A 17,270-nucleotide genomic window follows, 5' to 3' on the forward strand; every position below is an offset into this window, starting at 1 on the left:
GAGAATTTGAGAACAAAGTAATTATATATAAGTATTCGATTAGACCTGTTAGTATTTTGGGTATGTAGATTATCGAAAAATACCGAATTCGATTGCACTATCAGTTAAAATAATCGACTGAATCAGATAGTGTTGAATATTTATTATATCTTGATATCAATTTATATAAAAGGCGAAATTAAATTAACATAGCACAGTTCTTAAAGTTCTTTCAGTAAGATAAATTCCAGGTCTGATATAGATATGTTAACATTAAATAAGTGGATATTTGCATTAATTATTTGTTTTACAATTGTCAAAAATTCATCCGGACTATCCAGTAATTCTTCTCTTCGTGGTAAAAATTTTTTTTTATTTTTTCACTTGACAAAAAAAAATTCTCAGGACTTTTTTCTATCCAGATTTTTCTGATACGCATGAGGGGAGCAGAAATAATTCAAATTTACTGATTCGAACCGAATATCGAAGTTGAATTGATTAATTTGAAATTAAATGTTACCAATAATTTGAATTTTTCGGTTCGAATACTTCCGAAATTTGAATTATTCGCATTTGTCTGATTTTTATAATTATTTATTAATTTAACGGAACAATAATAGGGCATGGAGATAAGTGCAGTACAGATAGCGAATGTGCTTCAATAAACGGTCGTTGTTCAGATAAGCAAAGATGTGTTTGCAAACCTTTATATGATTTTTTATTTGGAAAATGCACTGCAGTTCTTGGCGCCCATTGTGAAAAACCTGCAGACTGTAACATTGAAAATGTCTCTTGCTTAGACAATAAATGTTTTTGTCCAAAAAACATGCATTTAGCTGTTAATAAAACTTCTTGTATAAAAAATGCTACAGGTAAGTCAATGGCGCCCATGTTTTTTATTGATTTGATAATAACAAATTGAATTTTGGTATAGCTCCCCTCGATTACTGTGAAAAAGATGATGATTGTAAAGCCATAAATCATACAAGTTGTTTAGATAACAAATGTAAGTGCAAGGATCAGTATTTTGCAAGTAAAGAACAATGCGTTGCAAAACTTGGCGCACCCTGCAACGATCCTATAGATTGTAACATCGATAGTGTCTCTTGTTCAGAAAAAAAATGTTCTTGTCCAGAAAACATGCATTTAGCTAGAAATGAAACTTCTTGTATAAAAAACGCTACAGGTAATTCAATGGCGCCCAGTTTCCATTGTACGGGCTCAGAAATAATGTAAATAAGTTTATCAATTTCGTTTTAGCTCTTGGCGATTTTTGTGAACAAACTGGAGATTGTCAGAAGATTAAACAATCAATTTGTTCTAATAGCAAGTGTGAGTGTGTAAATAATTATTTTGAACAGAACAAACTATGCGTTAAAGGAATAGGCGCAGATTGTACACAGGATTTCGAGTGTAAGGTAATTGGTTCAGAGTGTACTGAAAAAAAATGTCACTGCTTAGAAAATATGCATTTAGCTAATAATCGATCCCGTTGTGTAAGAAATGCTATTGGTAAGTCAATGGCGCCCATATTTATTATTGTTTTGGTCAGAAGACATACTTATGAATCGAATTTTGTTTCAGCTGTCTTCGATTACTGTGAAAAAAATGATGATTGTAAAGCCATAAATCATACAAGTTGTTTAGATAACAAATGTAAGTGCAAGGATCAGTATTTTGCAAGTAATGAACAATGCGTTGCAAAACTTGGCACTCCTTGCAACAAACCTACGGATTGTAACATTGAAAATGTCTCTTGTTCAGGCAACAGATGTTCTTGTCCAGAAAACATGCATTTAGCTGTTAATAAAACTTCTTGTATAAAAAAAGCTACAGGTAAATCAATGGCGCTCACATTTATTACGAGTCTTATAATAAACAGAGCTTATGAATTTGACTTTGTTTCAGTTCCCTTCGATTTCTGTGAACAAGCTGAAGATTGTATTTTTGTAATGCATTCAGATTGTTTAGATAACAGATGTAAGTGCAAAAATTATTATTCCCCGACAAATAGAAAATGCATCGCAGAACTTGGCGCCCCCTGCAACAAACCGACAGATTGTAACATTGAAAATGTCGATTGTTCAGGCAACAAATGTTTGTGTCCAGAAAACATGCATTTAGCTCGAAATGAAAGTTCTTGTATAAAAAACGCTCTAGGTAAGTTAATGGCGCCCACATTTATTATTGAGCTGATAATAAAAAATACTCATGGCTTTAATTTTGCTACAGCTCCTCTCGATTTCTGTGAAAAAAATGAAGATTGTGATTTCGTTAAGCATTCGAAATGTGTCAAAGAAAAATGCCTTTGCAATTTTTTTTATTTTCCAAGAAAAGGAAAATGCGTCACAAAACTTGAGGCAATTTTGGCCGGAATTTGGGATATCGTTAAAGGATATTAAGACCGAGAACCATCAAGTCATTCAAGAAGTGGCAAAACACAAAAAATGAAACCAAAATTTCGAAAAAATTATTCCCCCCCTCTCCTGCAACTGAATCATAAAATAATCACAATAAATTTTTGTTTTTAAATATATATTTATTAATAATAATTAAAGGTTATAAATAATTACAATTAAATTAAAAATTTGAAAAATGAAAATAATGAACAACTTTTTTTAATTATTTGTGAAAAAATATCCTATATTTACATATTTATTTATTTATCAATTAATTAAAATTCTTTTATTTATAAATAAATTTAAATTGTGCGTTAAAATAATAATTTTTTTGACTGCTCACTAAAAAATTTAGTTTTTTGAAAAATTTTCAAAACGTTGAAAAATTATTAAAATTATCGAAAATTTATTTTTTAATTATTTATGTATAAAAATCTACATACATTTCAAGTATATATGTATATATTACAGTTATATATAAATTAATTTTTTGAAAAATTTTTTTTGGAAAAAAATTTTTTTTTTTAATTAGAGTTTTAGTAGCAGTAATTAAATAATTAAATATTCACGGACGGTAAGAGACAAAAAAAAAATTAACTGAAAAAATTTTCTTTACTTTACATTTTTATTTTTTTTTTATTTAAATACTTGTGTTATTAAAATATGTATTTATTTATTTTCATTAATATTTAATTATTGTATACTTATTGTTTTTATGAGTAATTAAAGTCAAAGTGGGGGTAACTTTATTAAAAATAATTTTTAATTGCAATTAATTTTTGGAAAAAACAAATTTTTGGTTTTGAATGAAAATTACGCCGAAAGTATCATATTTATGGAAAAGTTACATGAAACCTTTTTTGTAGGAAATTAAATTTCCTATAAAAATTTTTCTATCACTTTCCCTCATATCTTTGATACTTTTCCTAAAATTTTCATTCAAAATTTCCCATCATCAAATTTTCTTTGTCGCTGACTTAAAATGGAAATTCCATGGAAATTTTCCGGTTTACGTGAAAATTTCTTCAGACCTTTTTTGTAGGAAATTAAATTTCCTACAAAATTTATTTTTACAAATTTTCCGTAACTCTTATAGCTTTCCCACAATTTCCCTGCAAACTTTCCCTTCGAATTTCTGAAGAAAATTAAATTTGTCTCTGACTTTAAATGAAAATTCTCTTAAAACTATCGAACCTACGGAAAAACTACATGAAACCTTTTTTGTAGAGAATTAAATTTCCTACAAAATTGATCCTTACAAATTTTCCCGAATTCCTGTTAGATCTCCGTGAAAATTTTAAAAATAAAAATTATCCACTTTGACTCAATTTTCCTTATACGTTATTAAAGACTAGAGTAATACTTGATTTTCTTAATAATTATGTATGAATATATATAATACTCATTTTTTAAAATCAATAAATAATATGATTGAAAAAAAGAATTTTTAAAAAAAGAAAAAAAAAAATTGTGCAATAAATTATTTAGATGGTTAATTTTGATATGATGATCTATGATCTATATTAATAAATTTATCACATCAAATTTGATAAATATAAATATATATATTTATGTAATTACCGGTATAAATTGTACGTTTAATTTATTTATTATTTTTTATCGATAATTATTGTATGCTTTTAATTATTCATGATTGTTATTGTTATTATTATCAAAATAATAATAATTATTGAATAAATTAACCGGCATGATCGGTAAGATAATCAATAAGCCATTGGTCTATCGTATCGGCATTTTCTTTAACCCAACGGATGTTAAATCTTATCGTTTCGAGACTTTGTTCAAGAGCTCGCTGCCCACTGCCGACATCTACGTCACTGAAAAATTGGGTTACCTGAAATTTATAAAAAATATTAATTATTGTCTTAATACTGGCCTTGAAGCAGAGAATTTAAGCTTTCAAATGTATTTTTTTTCCTTTCGATACGATGATTTGATCCGGAGTTATTCACTCGTTGGCAGCACTAGCCTTTGGCTCGTGATGCCAACCTGTGGCTTAGAAGGAAATTTTCAACTGTTTTGGATTCTTAATCTCTTTCTTAGTGATTTTATCGAATATTCTAGAAAATTTAACTCATAGACAGTCAGATATTTATATTTTCTTTGCTTCAGTGTCCGTTGAAATTCCTAAAGCCACGTGACATACATAATATTGAGTCTGGTTCTAAGAACAGAGTCTTGCCTAAATTGAATTTTTTCTACTTTTTTAAGATTTGATTGGAAAATATTCACTCGTTGGCAGCACTAGCCTTTGGCTCGTGATGCCAACCTGTGGCCCAAAGGGAAAATTTCGACTGTTTTGGATTTTAAGCCTCTTTCTTAGTGATTTTATCAAATACTCTAGAAAATTTAACTCTTGGAAAGGCAGATTTTCATATTTTTCTTTTGCTTCAGTGTCCGTTAAAATTCTCTAGATGGGCGATAAAAAAAAAATGTCAACTCAAGTTTAAAATACAGAATTTAGACTCGAGAATTAAATTCTTCTGCCAATCCTACGATTTGATTCTCAGTTACCTACACGTTGGCAGCACTAGCCTTTGGCTCATGATGCCAACCTGCGGCCGTGGTTCAAAATTTTCCCAATTTCGGGTTCTCAGTAAACTTTCTACAGCTTTTATAATACGTTTTATCAATTTTTACCTCTTGGTAGTCGTATTCCGTAAAAAACTGCGAAGTAACCGTCGATATAAGCGTTCCCATGGTAAGCGACCCATTACCGAAGAGAGCATGGAACTGTGGCCAATAGGCTTTGAGATGTCTCCAGGCCAGCGATTGGCCCTCGGGATTTCTCGCCACTGCCGAAATAACAGCCTCGACATCTTGGGACTTGATATTCTCTCTGTCGAGGGTTTTCAGCAGATAGCGCTGCAGTAGCCATGGGTCCGTCGAAGCGCCCAGTGCTTGTAGCATCAGCCGCTTCTCGCTGGGCACTTGGGTTTTTTTAAACGTTTCCCAACAGTAATTCCACTCGGTTTCTCCACCGAAACGTACTCCCGCGATATAAACAACGTCACGGATATTTGGCACAATTCGCTTGCTGCGTAGCATCCAATCCTCGAAAAGATTCTTAGCCGGCTTTACTACTTCTTCTAATTTAAGCTCGACTGCTGCTTGCAGTACTGCTATTCTCAGCCATCTGTAATTAAATATTATTATTTATTATGTTCGTCAGAAAAACGAAAACTGATTCCTTACTTTGTCAGATGATCGCCGTCATCTTCCCAGCCCACGGTCTGCGTAATCGGCGCGAGCAATTTTTTCAAAAAAATTATGTACCTCTTGTACCCTGAGCTTTCGCCCAATTTCTCTTTCCACGAGTGCAAGTAACTCAGAGCAGTTGCCCAGGGGGCGTAATCTTTTTCTTTTAGCAAATACAGCGACAGTCTTAATGGAATTGTCGCATTAATTTCTCCCGCGTCGCAGAGCGTGAATGCGTCGTCGATTAAATTTGCCCGGTCGATTGGGCTAAATTGCCAGGGCTTAGTCATCAGGGTATCAATTATCGCATTCCACATTTCGTCGGGGTAAGTAACTCGGTAAAAGCCTGATTGGTTTACGTTACATTTTATGTAACTTGTATTTTCAGGAATTTCAAAAGTTACTGAAATTAAAGTTAAAAGTATTAGAATTTGGGTATCTAGAGGCCAAAGTTGGTAGAATTTAGTAAAAAATCACTAGAAAAGTGGTATAGAATCCGAATCCGTGAAAAATTTCCCCCGGGGCCGCAGGTTGGCATCACGAGCCGAAGGCTAATGCTGCCAACGAGCGGTTAACTCGGAATTAAATTATCGTATCGGAATGAAACAAATTTTATTTAAAAGCTTGAATTCTCTACTTTCAGTTGCCCACTGTAATTTTAAATTTAATTTATACAAAAAGAAATTAGAGTCACAAAATCTGCTTAGAAAAATTTTTTTCAAATTTTCTAGCCGTCAAATCTTAAATTTCTCATTCCAAATGTCAAAACCCAATTTTTTAAATTTTAATCTGGCCATTTTTCACTGCATTGGCATCAAGAGCCGAAGGCTAGTGCTGCCAACGAGTGATTAACTCGGCGTAGAATTATCGGATCAAGATGAAAAAACTCTTATTTGAAAGCCTGCATTCTCTACTTTAAGCTGTCCCGGATGATTTTAACTTAAATTGTTTTATAAAAATGCCAGAGTCAGAAAAACATTTATTTAAAAAATTTAGTGTTTTTAAATTTTTGTGTAACTTTCTAGTCGCAAAATCTCAAATTTCTGAGTCCGAATTTCAAAACCCAATTTTTTTCATTCCAATCCGGCCATTTTTCACTGACTTGGCATCAGAAGCCAAAGGCTAGTGCTGCCAACGAGTGACTAACTAAGATACTTACCATCAGACATGTTCATCCAGACATTGTAGACCATTTCCGGTTCCTTGTCAACATAATAACTAAGCGGAACGTACCACTTGTAGTTAAATCCCTTGGGAGGGGGAACTTCTGTTTCATTGTCCGCGGGTGTCAGCATAAACCTTTTCTGCGATGCAGTGACAACTTTACCCTCTCTTTTAATAGTAACCAATGGAAACCCTGTCTGCTGAGTCCAAGTGTCCATGATCGCTTTGACATCAAAGGTACGGTTCGCGTGTTTTGTGAACACGGACCAAAGGTCATTGGTGTCAGCGCTGCCATAAGCGTGGACATTCAAGTACTCATTCAACCCACGCCTGAAAATATCTTCGCCCAGAAAACCCTCTAGCATATTAAGAATAGAGGCGCCCTTGTTGTAACTTATCGTGTCGAAAATGGCCTCAATTTCCGAGGGATCTTTAACGGGGACGCTGATTGGGTGACTGGTTGCCAGCCCATCTAGGCTCAGTCCCGACTGGGTCTTGTCCAGCACAAACTGGTCCATCATATTCCAATGCGGGGACACGTGATTCACTCCCTTGTATTCAAAGAAACTGGCAGCGCCCTCATTTAGCCAAAGGTCATTCCACCATTTCATGGTGACTAGATTTCCGAACCATTGGTGCGCAAGCTCGTGGGCTATTACCACTGCCACCCATTCATGGGCAACTGTTGATGTTTCCTGAGGGTCATAAAGGATTGAAGCCTCTCTGTATGTTATAAGGCCCCAGTTTTCCATTGCACCAGCAGCAAAATCCGGTATTGCAATCAAATCTGTAATTTTTTCATCCATTACCGACTGAGTCATTACCGACAGAGAAATTACCCACTGAGCCATTGCCGACAGAGGCATTACCTACTGGGTAATTACCGACAGTGGCATTGTCTACTGGATAATTACCGACAAGGGCATTGCCGACCGTGACATTATTGGTTTAGTAATTACCGACGGTTGATAACTTACCTTGCTTAGGTAAAGGATAATGAACACCAAAGAAATCTTCAAAGTAATCCATGACCTTGACCGCTGTCTCAAGAGCATAAGTAGCCTGTGGTAACATAGATTCGGATGCATAAACGCTCACAGAGACATTACGGCTGGTTAATTGCGAAATTCGTTTGAAATCGCAGACTACGAAGGCCACTAAGTAAGTTGACATCTCAACGGATTCTTCAAAGTCATCTCTTAGCTGCAAATTCGTGTAATTTGACTAAATTAGACAAGTTTTGTGCGAAAGTTCTGCTGATTGACTAATTAGTTATTAATATTTTTTTAGGATTTGATTATTGTCTAGAAGTAAAGTAGAGGAACTTACGAGTCCGCGGCCCATGTAGAAACCCGCGTCCTCGGTGTTCATTATCGGCATGTTGCAGAGCGCGATATGAAACCGGTCGCGGAAAATTGAGACTCGGAACTTGGCTTTGAATTGAGGCTCGTCAAAGCACGGAAATGCTGACCGGGCGTACGTCGGCTCGAAGTGCGTCGTTGCCAAGTATCTGAAAAATTATTATTTAGGAGGTAAGTAGGTCATGTTGGTACTCAAACTAACGGAAATTTACCGTACGTTAATTTTTTACTCTTTGAATTTTCTTCTAAACTTGATAGTTTGAGAGTTATATTAACTTTTAGGTTTTTTATATATTTTGGTTGGCTTAAAATATATAAATATGAAAATTTTACGAATAAGTAGGTCGTGTTGGTACTCAAACTAACGGAAATTTACCGTAGGTTAATTTTGTATTCTTTGGATTTTTTCGAAAATTCAATCGTTTTCGAGAAATATCAAATTTTAGTAATTTTTGGATTTTGAAATTTTCTTTAAGAGTTTGTTACTGACCTTTTGTCACCATCAGCAGTGGTGTAAGTACTCAAGTAAAATCCTTCCAACTCGCTTGTCAATTGCGACACAAATCGTAAATGAATTGAATAATTTCCTCTTTTTCGAAATTTTGTTTCTTCGAGTTCTAAATACAATTGCTGGTGTTTTGGGTACTCTAATAATTTACTTATCTTCATATCGTGTCCCTTACGATTTTGAACCATCTTAAAAAAAATTTTTTTTTTTTTTTAATTTTTTTTCAAATTTTTTTTTTTTTTTTTTTTTAAATTACCTTTTCGGTTATTGTCAAATTTTTACAATGGAAGACAACAAAATTGGTCTCTTTGTCAACGTAGAATTCAATGGTTACTTGTCCTGAGAAAAATTATTTTTAAAAATTTTTTTTTCCAATTTTTGAGAAAAAGAAAAAAATTACCTTTGACTTCTAGAGTCGTAAGATTAGGATGTATTGTAATATTATATCGAGTTGGATGTGCAAATGATGGCAATCTAACGTTATCCCATGGAAAAATCTGGAAAAACAAAATTTTTGAATTTTTGAATTTTTCAAAAAAAAAAAAATTTTTTTTTTTACCTCTCCATTGGTTGCTAGAGGTTCTGACGTTTCATAATCATCATCCATACCTAAATTATCTGGTCTTTCACCAGCACATGGGCAGTCTAAAAATTAAAATTTTAGAAAATTTTAAAATTCAGCATTTTTATGACTTTTGGTTTTTTAAATTAAAATTGCGGCGCAAGTTGTTGAAATTTTAAAAAAGTCATAAGGACATTTTTTGTAGAAATTTAAATTTCCTACAAAAAAGGTCTCTTTACATTTTTTCATAGAATGCATATTTACTCCATAAAATTAAATCAAAAAACTTTTCCATAAAATCTGACGATTAAAAATTCGTAAAATTAATCCCATGTCTTTATAATTAAAATTGCGGCTAAATTTACAAAAATTAAGGAAAAATTATAAGGACCTTTTTTATAGAGGATAAAATTTTCTACAAAAAACGTTTCATTACACTTTTTCATAGGACGCATATATACGCCATAAAAATGAATCCAAAAAATTTACCATAAAGTCTGATAATTAAAAATTCGCAAAATTAATCCCAGGTCTTTATAATTAAAATTGCGGCTAAATTTACAAAAATTAAGGAAAAATTATGAGGACCTTTTTTATAGAGGATAAAATTTACTACAAAAAAGGTTTTATTACATTTTTTCATAGGACGCATATATACGCCATAAAAATAAATCCAAAAAATTTACCATAAAGTCTGACGTTTAAAAATTCGCAAAATTAATCCCAGGTCTTTATAATTAAAATTGCGGCTAAATTTACAAAAATTAGAGAAAAACTAAAGAGACCTTTTTTGTTGAAAATTAAATTTCCTACAAAAAAGGTTTCATACTATTTTCTCATAAAACTGATATTTAATGAGCTACAGTGATTATATTAGTAAATTACCATTTTGTGGTCCCGCGAATGCGATAATAAGTGATATGGCGAATAGTGTCGCGAAAACGATTGTCGCAATGCATAATGCACGCTTCTGCGAGCATACTGCGACACCATTGTGTTCATAAATACTCCGTTTATGTAATCCAGTATTACTGTCACCTGAAAAAAAAAAAAAAATTAAAAATTACTTAATTGACATTTTTAACTCGAGTTTAAATTTTAAAATAAAATTTCTTTGGGTAATTATAACTTTGAATTTATTTAATTGTGTTATTGTTACAAGGGTACGTTATTGATTGTGTACATGATATATTATCGTATCGTACACATGTGTTACATATATATATATATATATGAAGAGAATAAAAAACTATTTAAAGACAACTAGTGCAAGCTATTAGTAAACTTCTATTTTTTATGTAATTGGGTTTAATTAATGTACTGAGACACTAAGTATTTTTTTTTTTTATAAATAAAAATTTTTTTTTAATTTTCAAAATTAATTATTATCATTATGATTTTTTTGGTCGGAAAATTTTTAGGGCATGTGGGTACTCAAACAAGAGCTCTCGGGTTAGTTAACCCAAAAAAAAAAATAAAAATTGAAAAAAAAAATTTTTTTTTAAAATTGATTTTAAAATTTTTGAAATTTTATTTTCTGAATTAAATACCGGCATGTGGGTACTCAAACTTCATCTCTCAACCCATTGATCACAAAAATCATAAAAAAGTTGAAAAAAAAATTTTTTTGATTTTTTTATTTTTGAATTTTTTTTTGAAATTTTTACCCCGGCATGTGGGTACTCTAACTTCATCTCTCGACTCACTGATCCTATAAGTAACCATAATTCCCCATAAAAACTTCACTATTAAATTAAATATAAAAAAAAAATGAATTTTTCAACTCCCAGTAATTTTTTGTTGAAAAAAAAAAAAAGATTTTAATCTCACCTGTTAAAAAAGCAACGTCATCAACATCCTGTTCACTCATTATAACAAATGAATTAGGGGGTGGTCTTTTATAAACAAAACCTTTGACTTCCTGTTCTGACGCATACGCGACTTTGATCAAGGGCTCACGGGATTCAGCCAGAATAAGATTTTATGTTTATTTATATATTTATTTATAAATAAATAAATAATATAAATAAATGCCCATTAGTACTTTCTACCATTAAGCCTCCACCAGAAACTTGCACATAATTTTTTTCCTTATCAATTATTTTAATTAATTTTCACTCAATACCGCAACGCGAAACGAAACCGCGGCATCTTACACCCTGTGAATTTTTTTTTTTTTTTTTTTTTGGTCAGTTGGGCCTAAAATATATATAAATATATGTGTATATATATAAATAAATTATTTTAAGTGAATTAAGTCAGTGCGTGGTTGGACAAAAATGGCGGATTGATTTCTACTGGGTGTTCATTCACCGCGTTCATGCTCACGGGGGTTTATTTGTGTCACGCATTACTACTGGACATGTGCTGCCATCTTTTGACAGTATATATATTTATATTTCATCCCTTAAATCTACATATATCTTATATATATAGAAAGAGAGCGAAATTTGAGTAGCTGTAAATTTATTTTGTGGTATTGATTCTTTGGAGGTCTTTTCTGGAAAAAATATGGGAAATATGAGAAAATTATAAGAGACAAAATTTGTGGGAAATTCAATTTTCTAAAAAAAAAGTCTCTTTGAATTTTTCCGTAAATGGAAAATTTCATGAGATATTTTAATTTTTTTAAAGGAAAGTATAAAATGGAAATTTTTATTTTTGTTATTTTTAAAGGGAAATTTTGGGAAAACTATGGGAAATATGAGAAAATTATAAGAGACAAAATTTGTAGGAAATTTAATTTTCTAAAAAAAAAGTCTCTTTAAATTTTTCCGTAAATGGAAAATTTCATGAGATATTTTAATTTTTTTAAAGAAAAGTATAAAATGGAAATTTTTATTTTTGTTATTTTTAAAGGGAAATTTTGAGAAACTATGGGAAATATGAGAAAATTATAAGAGACAAAATTTGTAGGAAATTTAATTTTCTAAAAAAAAAGTCTTTTTGAATTTTTCCGTAAGTGGAAAATTTCATGAGATATTTTAATTTTCTTAGAGGAAAGTATGAAATTGAAATTTGTATTTTTGCTATTTTTAAAGGGAAATTTTGGGAAAACTATGGGAAATATGAGATAATTATTAGAGACAAAATTTGTGGGAAATTCAATTTCCTAAAAAAAAAGTCTCTTTGAATTTTTCCGTAAATGGAAAATTTCATGAGATATTTTAATTTTCTTAGAGGAAAGTATGAAATTGAAATTTGTATTTTTGCTATTTTTAAAGGGAAATTTTGGGAAAACTATGGGAAATATATAAACTATAAGAAAATAGCAAGAGACATAATTTGTGGGAAATTCAATTTTCTACAAGAAAAGTCTCTTATGATATTTTTGTAAATGTATAATTTTGTGAGATATTTTCATTTTTTTGTTGAAAAGTCTCGTAAGAAAATTTTTAGTTTTTACTTACTTTGAAAGGAAATTCTGGGAAAACTATGAAAAATATGAAAAATTTTGTGAGAAATTTAATTTCCTACAAAAAAGTATTTCTATAAATTTTCCGTAAATGGAAAATTTCATGAGATATCTTCATTTTTTTAAGTGAAAAGTCTAGTGGAGAAATTTCAAGTTTTTATTTCTTTTAAAAGGAAATTTTAGGAAAACTAGGGGAAATATAGAAAAATTATAAGAGACAAAATTTGTGGGAAATTTAATTTCCTATAATAAATGTTACTTATGAATTTTCCGTAAATGGAAAATTTCATGAGATATTATCATTTTTTCAGTTAAAAGTTTAGCAAAAGAAAACTTTAGTTCTTATTTTTTTGAAAGGAAATTCTGGGAAAACTATGGGAAATATAAGTAAATTGTAAGAGATCAATTTTGTAGGAAATTTAATTTTCTACGCTAAAGTCTTGATCGATTTTTCGATAAATTCAATAATATATCTAAGAATGTGAATTTTAATGAAAACCGTGAAAATTCATGAAAATGTTCAACAACAGCGGAAAATTTTTTAAAGACGAGTATTAAAAACGTTTAAAGTGTAAAAATAGAAAATTCAATGTCTAAAAAAATATTTAGGACACGATTTATTTTAGTTTCTTTTAAATACTCAGGTAGGAATGTTTAACTGAATGAACTCTTGAACTTGTGACCCGACGTTTTTACATTTAGCCTCGAGTATCCTTCCGTAAATGTATAAATTATTCTAGTCTATTGACTTCCTCCAGCAAAATAAAAATAAACAAATATAAACCCGTGGTACTCGAGATAAAATATCCAACATGGAATGAGCTTTATTTTTCATCAGAACCGTGACCCATAAAGTTTTTATTTTTACTCATAGATATTCCCTGTCACTAAACCTTTCCAACGAGTACCTACAACCCTAGGTTTTTTTCAAAATTTTTTTTTCCAAAAAAAAGGAAATTCAAAATTTTCTATTTTCAATCTCGTTGATCTGTGAACCGAGTTCTTTGTAATTAAATTCTCTTTTCAAAGAGTACCCACAAGCCAAATTTTCCTTTTATAATTTTCCAAAAAGAAAATCAAAGGAAAATTCAAAATTTCAAAATTATTATTTTCTTTTTCGGAGAATATTCTTTGGAAAATTTCTTCTCGAATGAGTACCCACATGAGTAGGTTTCCATGAATTTTCCAGAAGCCCGGAAAATTCGGAAAATTTCTGGAAAATTTTTAATTTGAAAAAATCACACATTTTATAGAAAATTTCAATTCGAAAAATTTCTGGAAAATTTTTTATTTGGAAAAATCACACATTTAATAGAAAATTTTAATTCGGAAAATTTCTGGAAAATTTTTAATTTGGAAAAATCACACATTTTATAGAAAATTTCAATCCGGAAAGTTTCTGGAAAATTTTCCATTTGGAAAAATCACACATTTTATAGAGAATTTCAATTCGGAAAATTTCTGTAAAACTTTCAATTTGGAAAAATCGCACATTTCATAGACAATTTTAATTCGTAAAATTTCTGGAAAATTTTTAATTTGGAAAAATCACACATTTTATAGAAAATTTCAATTCGGAAAATTTCTAAAAAATTTTCAATTTGGAAAAATCACACATTTTATAGAAAATTTCAATTCGGAAAATTTCTGGAAAATTTTTAATTTGGAAAAATCACACATTTTATAGAAAATTTCAATTCGGAAAATTTCTGGAAAATTTTTAATTTAGAAAAATCACACTTTTTATAGAAAATTTCAATTCGGAAAATTTCTGGAAAATTTTCAATGTGGAATAATCACACATTTTATAGAACATTTTAATTTGGAAAATTTCTGGAAAACTTTAATTTGGAAAATTCGGAAAACTTCTAAAAAATTTTAATTCGGAAAATGGAAAATTTAAAATTACCTGAAATTTCTGGAATATCTGTATTGGCAGTACCATTTTGTCCCGGACTTCGAGAACTGGACGTTCGTCCAATTGGCTCCAGTCTTATGGCCTCGCTGCTCGTTCTCGTTGAATGTCCAGGCATTTTTTTAAAATTTCTCTCAACTTAAATATCTTTTGGTATTAAAATAAACTACAGATTCAATAAACTAATCAATTAACTAATTATAAATAAAATTAATCCTGAGATTCAGTTGGTTTAAAAATATTCTTTGGCACGTAGTAAATAAATCACAGATTTTTTTATCTCTTTGGTCCCAATTATCTGTTTTATTTTCTTCTAGTTTTTTTCTCTGATATAAATTGATATGGCTTTAAAAATATTTATAATAAATTCTCAAAAAAATATTTTTTATATATTTATATATATCTATATATATTTTTTTTTACTAATGGATTCAGGCGGCAAAGTTGTTATAAAACCTGAAATCAAAAATATTATTGTTTAATTTTTTTATGGCATGTGGGTACTCAAATGAGAGCCCCCGAGTCACTGAACACAAAAATGACAAAAATTTTGAAAAATTAAAACATTTTGAATTTTTTGAAATTTGGTATTTTTGTTATTGAAAATTTTTCAGGCATGTTGGTACTCAAACGAGAGCACTTGAGCTCAAATATCCAAAAATAGTGAAAATTAAAAAAAAAATCAATTTTCAAATTTTAACTTTTTCAATTTTTGAAATTTTTTTTTTTCAAATTTCATGAGCATGTTAGTACTCAAATGAAAGTTCTTATGCTAACTTACACACTGAGGATACAAATTTTGAATTTCAAAAATTTAATGATTATTTTTTTTTGAAAAATTAAAAAAACCAATTTTTTTTTTTTTTTTTAATTTACAATGAAGTATTTAAATTAATTTTACAGCGAATCTATCACACTTACAAAAAAAAATGAAAGGATAAAAATTTATTCAGAATAAAATTCCCTACAAAATTGTCTCAGTGCACTTGAGCTGTATTTCCAACCCTTTGCCCAGAATTCAAGTTCAAACTCAAGAACCCAATCTCAGAAAAATCAATTTTTTTCCCACTGACCCCAAGTACTAAATTCTACAATAACTCTCAAACTATCACAGATACAAAAAAAAGTTATTCTTACAAATTTTTTCCTTACAAAATTTCCCACAAAAACTTTCCTTACAACTTTTTCCTAAACTCAATATTTTCCGATTTATCATCTCTCAAACTCCAAAACTCCGAAAAAAAACCACAATCACATCTAAACCCAATTGTATATAAATATATAAATATATACAAATATATCTATACATATTTGACAAATAATATCTCTACCCTTAGGAAAATATAAGGGAGCATAATTTCCATGGAAACGCGATGCCACTGAAAATCCAATATCTATAATTTTTTTTTATTTTTCCTCCCCATGATTTTTTCATTCACTCATATATTAATATATTTATATATATATATAGAAAATCACCATAAAAAATTTTATTAATATTCTTAACCAAATTTTAATTTTGAAATTCAAAATTTTTTTCAAAAAAATTTTCAAAATTTTTTTTTTTTTTCAAAAAAATATATAAATATATATGTATATATTTTTATATTTACTTACATAGTGAAAATTTTAATTTTTAAATAAAAAAATATTTAAAAAAAAATTTTTTTTTTAAGGGCGAAGTGAACGCCCGGGCGGCAAAAATGTCACTGAAGTAGACTTTTTAACTCTTTTGATTCTGTACATGCTCTGTACTGTATGTGTACTCTATGTACGATAATAATGCACTGAGACATTGAATTACTCGATATAGAGAATAGAGCTAGCAGAGATGGGGATAAATTTAAATACGAGGGAGAGAGAAGGGGAGAATGGAGTGGGGGTTCAGTAAGTGAAGGAGAGACAGAGAGAGAATTAAATTGGGAGGGTTGGTTTTAGTACCAGACGCTCAAGATAGAGGCGCGAGTGTTGACGTTCGAGATCAAGGGACGGTAGGTTAAAGCTACAGGTTTTTTTTCTGGTGAAATTTAAGGGGAGGGAAGGCAGGGGTGAAGGGGTGGAAATTAAGGGCAAGGGTGAGGGTGACTGGGGTATGTGTTGCTCTTTTTTTTTTTTGTAGTTAGGGTGCAGTTTTTTTTTGGGGGATGTGATTTTGGAATTTTTGTCTGATGAAATTTTTTTTTTTTAGTTTTATATCAGAGGGTTGTAAATTTTTTTTTTACCATAAGATTTAAAAAAAAAAAATTTGAAAAATTATTTTACTAGCAATTTTTTATTATTTTTTTTTTTTGAAATGCAATTTTGAAAATTTTTTTATTGAATTTTTTTTTAGTTTGTATATCGAAGGGTTGTAAATTTTTTTTTACCATAAGATTTGAAAAAAAAAAATTTTGAAAAATTTTTTTACCAGCAATTTTTTATTTTTTTTTTTTTTAAATGCGATTTTGGAAAATTTTTTTTTCAATTTTTTTTTAGTTTGTATATCAAAGGGTTGTTAATTTTTTTTTTGACCATAAGATTTTTGAAAAAAAAAATTTTTAAAAACCATCCCAGTACGGAATTTTTTTTTTTTGGAATGCAATTTTGGAAATTTCTTTTTTTGAATTTTTGCTCAGTGGAAATTTTTTTTTAAATTTCATTAAGAAGATTTTGGTTTTTTTTTTTTTAGTTCATGAACATGAAATTTCGAAAATCGAATTTTTTTTTTAAATTTATCAAGAAATTTTTTATTTTTGAATTTTTTTCAAA

General features: G+C 29.8%; 2 protein-coding genes across 4 annotated transcripts; one reads left to right on the forward strand and one right to left on the reverse strand.

Annotated features, from left to right (window-relative positions):
• The first annotated feature begins 185 nt into the window (after positions 1 to 185).
• On the forward strand, positions 186 to 2,585 carry LOC103572736 (neurogenic locus notch homolog protein 2). Its single transcript, XM_053741745.1, has 7 exons — positions 186 to 337; positions 600 to 851; positions 914 to 1,165; positions 1,240 to 1,491; positions 1,564 to 1,815; positions 1,888 to 2,139; positions 2,212 to 2,585. The coding sequence occupies exons 1-7, from the start codon at positions 244 to 246 to the stop codon at positions 2,379 to 2,381; spliced, it is 1,524 nt and encodes a 507-aa protein (XP_053597720.1). The 5' UTR covers positions 186 to 243; the 3' UTR covers positions 2,382 to 2,585.
• Positions 2,586 to 3,961: 1,376 nt separating this feature from the next.
• LOC103572735 (endoplasmic reticulum aminopeptidase 2) lies at positions 3,962 to 14,934 on the reverse strand. Of its 3 annotated transcripts, none has more exons than XM_008551486.2 (12): positions 14,517 to 14,934; positions 10,078 to 10,230; positions 9,190 to 9,275; positions 9,031 to 9,127; positions 8,887 to 8,969; positions 8,613 to 8,818; positions 8,091 to 8,271; positions 7,739 to 7,964; positions 6,757 to 7,548; positions 5,595 to 6,000; positions 5,040 to 5,535; positions 3,962 to 4,233 (listed from the first exon to the last, which is right to left on the reverse strand). In XM_008551486.2, exons 1-12 carry the CDS (start codon positions 14,638 to 14,640, stop codon positions 4,078 to 4,080), a joined length of 3,006 nt encoding a protein of 1,001 aa, XP_008549708.1. In that variant the 5' UTR covers positions 14,641 to 14,934; the 3' UTR covers positions 3,962 to 4,077. The 3 variants fall into 3 exon arrangements, with proteins under 3 accessions (XP_008549708.1, XP_008549709.1, XP_008549710.1); XM_008551487.2 differs by lacking the exon at positions 14,517 to 14,934 and adding an exon at positions 11,023 to 11,319; XM_008551488.2 differs by lacking the exon at positions 3,962 to 4,233 and adding an exon at positions 4,498 to 4,581.
• Positions 14,935 to 17,270: the final 2,336 nt, after the last annotated feature.

Source organism: Microplitis demolitor, chromosome 9 (genome assembly GCF_026212275.2).
Source record: "Microplitis demolitor isolate Queensland-Clemson2020A chromosome 9, iyMicDemo2.1a, whole genome shotgun sequence".
NCBI classification, from domain to species: Eukaryota; Metazoa; Arthropoda; class Insecta; order Hymenoptera; family Braconidae; genus Microplitis; species Microplitis demolitor.